This window comes from Psammomys obesus, unplaced genomic scaffold (assembly GCF_907164565.1).
Source record: "Psammomys obesus unplaced genomic scaffold, mPsaObe1.curated_primary_1811, whole genome shotgun sequence".
In the NCBI taxonomy this organism is placed as follows: domain Eukaryota; kingdom Metazoa; phylum Chordata; class Mammalia; order Rodentia; family Muridae; genus Psammomys; species Psammomys obesus.
Genome location: NW_026596463.1, coordinates 1,486,147 through 1,493,621, shown reverse-complemented (window position 1 = coordinate 1,493,621; position 7,475 = coordinate 1,486,147). Strand labels below are relative to the sequence as shown.

General features: G+C 43.4%; 1 protein-coding gene across 4 annotated transcripts in view; it reads left to right on the top strand.

Annotated features, from left to right (window-relative positions):
- Pde8b (phosphodiesterase 8B) overlaps window positions 1–7,475 on the top strand; it is a 211,788-nt gene that overhangs the window by 136,277 nt on the left and 68,036 nt on the right. For all 4 annotated transcript variants that reach the window (XM_055598357.1, XM_055598356.1, XM_055598355.1 and 1 more), the window contains exons 3-4: window positions 4,346–4,536; window positions 7,377–7,436. In XM_055598357.1, coding sequence (XP_055454332.1) covers window positions 4,346–4,536; window positions 7,377–7,436 — 251 coding nt within the window. The remainder of the gene's footprint in view (window positions 1–4,345; window positions 4,537–7,376; window positions 7,437–7,475) is intronic.

The window sequence follows — 7,475 nt, the reverse complement described above, 5'->3', positions numbered from 1 at the left end:
TGTGTGTGTGTGTGTGTGTGTGTGTGTGTGTGTGTGTGTGTGTGTGTTGAGGATGCATACAAATGCTGAGCACCTGGACTGTCATTTTTTTTTAAATCTTTTATTTTTTTTTATTAATTACACTTTATTCATTTTGTATCCCCCCATGAGCCCCTCCCTCCTCCCCTGCCAATCCCACCCTCCCTCCCCTTTCTGCATGCATGCCACTCCCCAAGTCCACTGATAGGGGAGGTCCTCCTCTCCTTCTTTCTGATCTTAGTCTATCAGTTCTCATCAAAAGTGGCTGCATTGTCCTCTACTGTGGCCTGGTAAGGCTGCTCCCCTCTCAGGGGGAAGTGATCAACGAGCAGGCCAATCAGATTACGTCAGAGGCAGTCCCTCTTCCCATTACTATGGAACCCACTTGGACACTGAACTGCCATGGGCTACACCTGTGCAGGGGTTCCAGGTCATCTCCACAAATAGTCCTGGACTGTCATTTTTTATCTCAAGGAATTCATTAACTGAGCAATGCTGTCTTCCTGGTGTCAAAACTCCAGGTATCAAAACATCAGAAAGATGTGTATTAGTCAGAGTTCCATAAAGGAACAGAACTGATAGAATGAAAAAGAAACACACACACACACACACACACACACACACACACAAATGTGCATATGGTACATGGTAGTCATTCAGGAAATATTTGTGGAATAATGCCTCTTTCTGTTTTTTCAAAAAGTAGAACATTACAGTCTTCTGTAAGAACACATGAAATGAATAAGATGGGTTGTAATCTGTAGCATGGTCCGGTAGGAAAGAGTAGACTCTTGTTGGACTAGTCAGTACTGAGTCATAATGATGTACATGGGGAATTATCTGAGTGGCTTACAGGCTGGTGGGCTGAGTACTCTAACAATGGCTGTCTGCTGATAGATCAAAAAGCCAAAAAGTCAGTAATTGTTTAGACGGAGTGTCTCAGCAGCCCCATCAGGTGTGGGAGTCCCTAGATCCGAGAGAGCTGCTGGCCTTCAGTCTGCATTGGAATCCCAGAGAAGTAGGTTCTAACGCCATCGAAGGAAAGCTTCAGCCACAGGACAGGTGAACTTGCCAGCAAGAATGAGGGCAAGCAGACAAAAAGCAAACGTTTCGTTCTTCTATTTCCTTTTTGGAGGCTGCCAGCAGCAGGTGTGGCTTAGACTTAGGGTGGGTCTTTTTAGCTCATATAATCCACTCAAGAAAATTCCTTACAGCTGTGCCCAAGTTGTTTGGGTTTAGTTGCATCCAGATGTAGCCAAGTTGATAACCAAAATTAGCTGTTACAACATGGTTAATAGAGTCTCTAATTTAAACCAACCTTATGCCTAGTTTTTTTTGCCTGTAAATCGGCCTACATTGCCTTACCATGATCTAGCCCTCTGCTTTAATCCTGATCTTTTCCCATCCTTCCTCTACCATTTCACCTGGGTCACACTAGGTCACACTGGTGCTCAGACAGCCTAGACACAGTCAGGGATGGTTAGGGCAATGGTTCCCAACCTGTGGGTCATAATCTCTTTGGAACTTAACTGACCTTTTCAACAGGGGTTGCCTAGATCATTGAAAAACACAGACATTTACATCATGATTCATAACAGTAGCAAAATTACACTTATGAAGTAGCAACAAAAATGTTTTTATGGTTGGGATGACCACAACATGAGGGTATTTGAAGGGTTGAGAACTGTGTCTTAGGGCATCCAGAGTTCTGCCTGGACAGCTTTACTTTAGACACCTGCTTCTTGACCGCCTACCTCCTCTTTATGTTGGCACCCTCCATTTAGATGGCATTCGTCACTTATTAACCTGCCAAGTCTCATTATTCAGTGTGCATATTGCCAATTATTTGCTCTTTACCATGACAAACAAGCCCAAGTTTTTCTTTTCTCCAACAAGTGATTTAAAAAATTAGCAGGATTTAAAAAATATAGTAGGTGTTTAGGAAACATTTGTAGAATAATGCCCCTTGCTAATTTTTTTAAAGTGAGGCATTCCAGTCTTATGCAAAAACACATAAATTAAGTAAGATTGGTTGGAATCTGTGGCATGGCCCAATAGGAGAGGGCAGACTTGTGTTGATATTGCCCTAGTCAGTATTGAGCCATAATAATCACAAGGAAAGGACCAGACAGAAGAGAGAGAAAAGATTCTGTCAGCTTCCGGCTCTCAGCTTCTGCTGTTTCTTGTCCTAATATCACAGTTGTTCCGAGTAGGAAGCTAATGCCTTTTTGCACAAGCAAGCTTCTACCTGACCTTCCTCATTGTCCTTGCCAGAGCAACAGTTTGGTCTGAAGGCTTTCTTTCCATTACTGTAGCCCACAAGGAGGTGCCCTTCACCTGTCTCAGGAGAGCCACCTCCTGCCTCTTTCAACATCAGTGTCTGCAAAGGTTAGGAGTGTCCCAGACTGAAGAGTGATAGACCCTGGCCAGACCGAGCCCTAAGAAAGTACATGTTTTGTGACGGATGATTTTAAACCATGTGCTGAAAAAAAAATGTTAAAATCATGCTGAAAAGTATATATTATTCTGCTTCTGGAAGCATGATATTTGAGAAAGCAGAACATGATTCAGTGTAAGATGATTGACATATATGATATATTTGGATATTACTGATGTTCAGGGGTTACCAGGGGGAATGAAGTAATACTGTGGTTTTGTTCTTATAGAAGTGAAGCTTTCTGTTTAACAGACGTGTGTAGATGGGGTATGTTAACTGGATTTGCTACAAACACAAGATTTGGGATAGAGTAATGATTCTCAACCTGTGGGTTGTGACCCCACACAGGCCTTGCATATCAAATTTCTATACTCTGATTCATAACAATAGCAAAATTACAGTTATGAAGTAACCATTAAAATAGTTTTATGGTTGGGGTTACCACAACATGAGGAACCATATTAAGGAGTCACAGCATTGGAAAGGTTGAGAGCCGCTGGGAGAAAAGGAGGAAGAGAGCTAACCTGTATTAGCCAGCCATTGGCTATTGCTGCCACTGATTGATCGGCGGGTGAGATTCATTATATTATTGTGTCTACTTCCCTGTGGGTTCCTCGTGTTCAAGCAAGAAGGCATTTTTAAAACATAATGGTAGCAGCTGGGCACTTCCGCTTGCTTCTGTACTGATTATGAACGAAACACTTCAGGTGTTTTATCATGACCAGTGGTATTGTGCTCAAAGCCCTTCACACTGAAAGACTACTGTTCTAGTCCTAATCATTTAACCAAAATGGATGCTGGAGGATATGAAATGCTTAAGCAATGTCTGTGGCTGTTCTGTCCTCGTATTGTGCGGTGTTGCTGAGGGGTATCCCTCTCCCTCTGTGATCATCATAATAAACCTCCACAGTGGTTCCTCTGTCTTTCCAGTGGCACACGCCTGTAATCCAGTTACTCAGCAGGCTCAAGGGCTGTGAATCCAAGACTACCTGGGGCTTCCCTGCAAGACCTTTTCTCAAAAACAAAAGTAGAAACAGCCTTCTTGTGGCTCTGGTAAAACCCTATAAGTCATTACTGTCTCAGCTGTCAAGTGTTTACTGGGCAGCTCACAAGCACCATCCTTCTGCTGGATAGAGGGGCATGGCAGTCCTGGCCACCCTCGCTTCCCTGAGGCTTCATTCTCAGTGCACAAGTTAGACCCTAAATAGGTCCAAGTGGTGGTTCCCTGGCTTCCCAACTTCCAGACTCTTGAGTTCCGGAGCCCGGGAATGCTGAGGAGCATCTGTGCAATGCACGAGCCTTCTTTTTCATGGGTGGGGCTGCACTTCACAGTTTGGTTCCCCCAGCTTCACAGTTCACATTCAGTCTTTCCCATGTTGGCAAGAGTTTGGACGTTTAAACTAATCTCTCAGGTTGTTGTCAGCTCTTTACTTCCTGTGTCTTTGCAGCTGTTTTAGTGGTGAGCACAGAGAGCCTCCGGGGACTTGGTAGCAAACAGCATTTGCATTGGACCAGATGTGTATATTTGCAAATCATCCTGTAACCTGCACAGCCCACATTATTTATCCTGTCAGTAATTTTGTGTTTCTCTGGCTTAAAAATAGGCCTGGCTGTAAGAAAACTTCTTCTGCAGCCAGCAACACCCAGCCCTTACTAGAACAACTGAGCATATACCTGTGTCCAATTCTCTGTCCCCCCAACTAGCTTCCAGTCAGGCCAGGAAGATAAAATAGCTTGTTTGGCGATTCCAGGAATTATGGGAGGAGCTGGGTTTGAACCCTGAAAGCTTTCCTCTGAAGCCCTGTGTTCAGCCAGTGTATCCATGACCTGTTTTCAGTGCAGTTCTGAGGGTAGGGATTTCAGTTCAAGATGCTCTACTTTCTGTTTCAGGTTTTGCTAATCTTTGCAAAGGAAGATAGCCAGAGTGATGGCTTCTGGTGGGCCTGTGACAGAGCTGGCTACAGATGCAACATTGCCCGAACCCCAGAGTCGGCCCTGGAGTGCTTTCTGGACAAGCATCATGAAATTATCGTGATTGATCACAGGCAAACCTGGAACTTCGATGCAGAAGCGGTGTGTAGGTGGGTGCCTTTCTCCCTGTGGGTTGCTCAGTAACCCCCACCCCCATCTACTCTCAATGTCCTCTGGGGATAGCTTTGGTTCCAGCCCTGACCATGGGCGACAGCTCCTTCCTGCATCTTGCCTATTCCTGCACATTTGAATTGCATTGAGTTTAAAGGTGTCAGCTGGACTCATCCTAAAACTCAAAGCTGGTCCCCCACCCCTCCCAAGTACTGCTCATAAAAGTCATTAAAATTCATACAGTTTTTATTACAGGCAGTTTAGATTTAAAGTAGATATTTTAAACTTCATTATTCTGTCCTAAAATGAACATCAGAAATGTGTGAAACAGAAATTTTTCCATACGTGACACAGATGGGTAGATCCTGCAGCAGGCTCCCCAGACGTGGAGGGAAGAAGGCAGCCGCTTTGGCAGCAGAGGCTTGTTAGTAGACGGGCCCCCCTTGTCTACTAACGCCCCCCTTGTTAGTAGAACTCTGTGCACTCCAGGAAGCAGGTGCCTGCCCATTCATAAACAGATGCACAGGCTTAAGAGTTTGCTCAGGATGAACAGAGCCATTGAGCAGAAGTGGAATGCTGGGGTGTTAGCCTGGAAGAGGTCACTAATTAGAGTGAGGACAGGGCAGAATTCAGCTACGTATGGGGCTGGACTTTTATTGAGTATTACTAAATAAATTTATTCTTGAAACTTTTGATCTATGGTCAAAATATTAATTGATAAGAAATTTTTTTTTAGTCAAAGGCATTGTCTTACTATTTTTTGATGGCATGCATTTTCCCAAAGAATTGTTGTTTATTAACTAGTGTTTAAGTGACTAAATAGTTGTAAATCTTATCTTTCTCCATAGAAATATTTTCCTATTGAGTAAGACCTGTATGTATAGATATATATCCTGATTATTACATATATAAACAATTATATATGTAATGCCTATATATCATATATATGATGCTACTTTTACTGTTAAGAAACACTTTTTTTTCCCCCTAACTGGGCATAGTGAAACATATCAGTCACCCTAGCACTTGGGAGAGTGAGGCAGGGAGAGTGCTATGATTTCAAGGCCAGCCTGGGCTATAGAGCAAGACGCTGTCTCAAAGAACAAAAAAACAAACAAAATAAAATATATCTTCCTTATAAATGATTTTCAGGGTAGAATTCAGTCCTAGCCCTCACTTACTCTTCTCATGTGGCTATGTAATCAAACGCTACTGCTCTTGTGCAGGTGTAAAATTATTCAAGACAAGTGTCCCCTAAGGCCTAGGTTAGGTAATTATTGCATTCTTCCTTAAATATAAAGAAGCATGATGTCCGTGCCTATGTTACGGCTGCTCAGAAAAGCAAGGGGCAGTCTGTGCTTCAGAAGGAAGCTGGGCACATCTATGTGCCTGCTGACTGTTAGTGACCCCTTTGAGGGTGGCCAGATTCTTAAATGATTGATAGGCAACAGTGCTCTATGCAGAAATGAGTGTAGAGTGGGGCGTGTCCCAATAGGTGTGAGCTCCTTACTGTCATCTGAGGGCCGGGTTGGGGTTTTCAGCTAGACTGAGCCTTCCTTCATTTAGCATACTGACCCCAAACCTACATACCTCCAGATTTGCGTTAGTCCTTTCACCAAGAAGAGCTCTCAGTCCCCCTCAACACAAGAACAAGAAGCAACCCAACAGGCAGATGCCAGTCCCAAAGGAAGTCAAGAAGGCTCACTGTGTTCAGTACATGAATTAGCCTCTGTGTAAGTAGGTCCAGGCTCATAGAGGGTGGCCTAGCAGTGTGCCCACGGCACATCACTGGATGAGGGAGGCTAAAGGCAAGTGAGGTGTGTACACATCTCCCCGGGGTGCAGAGGCTTTCTCAGACACTCTGTTATTTTCATATGATGGGAGCTGGTCCTTCTCTGAGGGTCTGTAAGCAGACTCCTAGAGTAAGCTGAGTTTTCTGGAAGCTGCTCTGTGGGAGGTTGGATGGGAACAGGAAGTGATGAGTGTCAGCACTGGAGTGGGACTGATGTAGGCTTCCTGCCCTTGGTGAAGAATGGCTCCTCTTAGAAAGATTTTGGAAACCAGACTACAGGGATAGGCTGAAACAGTCAATGCTGATTTCCACGGACTCGAGAATGTGGCTCTTGATTAAAAGCTCAGTCAATTCATGAAGTCCTGACCAGAGTTGTCTAGAATCAACTTCATGCAGCATCACAAATCTTGTAAAGTTCATAAATCTCAAAATTCTACAATAAAATTGCTAAGCAATAAATTAACTGTCAGCAAGTTTGATTGACAGTTACTATTTAATCTTTCTGAAGCCCAGCTGACGACCAAGATGTTTAAAGTAGATAAGCATAAACAACAGAATAACTGGCATGCTTTGAATGGTCTTTAACAGGATGTAGCCTTTATTTGTCTGTCTGCAGCAAATACTTTAACTTTTATGGTTAGATCATCTTTCTGTATGATCTATTGTTTTGAAAGGAAAGTAATCCAGCTTTGTTAGCTACCCAGGCACAAGCTGATCATTAAAGGGCTGTAATGCTGCCATGCTTTTAAAAAGAGACTCAGATTTCAATCAGAAAACATGACATTTAAGTGGAATTTGCCAATTTTGAAGTAAAAACCTGGCGAGTCTGACCTTTTGGAAAATTGCCCAGGAGTTAAATAAATAAATTAATTAAAGATATTGTCCTGATCCACGAGGTTGTCTTTCTTTACTGTCTCGTGTGTTCTGAAACTTTTTCTTTAAAGGACAATTTGATTTGGTGTCATTCTCAATGCAAAGAATCTTCCATAATAGTTCAATGTAACAAGGCACAGATCACTGCTTTGACCAGAAGGTTTTTTATTACAGGTCAATCCGGGCCACAAACCCCTCTGAGCACACAGTGATCCTGGCCGTGGTTTCACAAGTGTAAGTGTACCCCTACCCCACCCCAGCAGCACCCCCCCC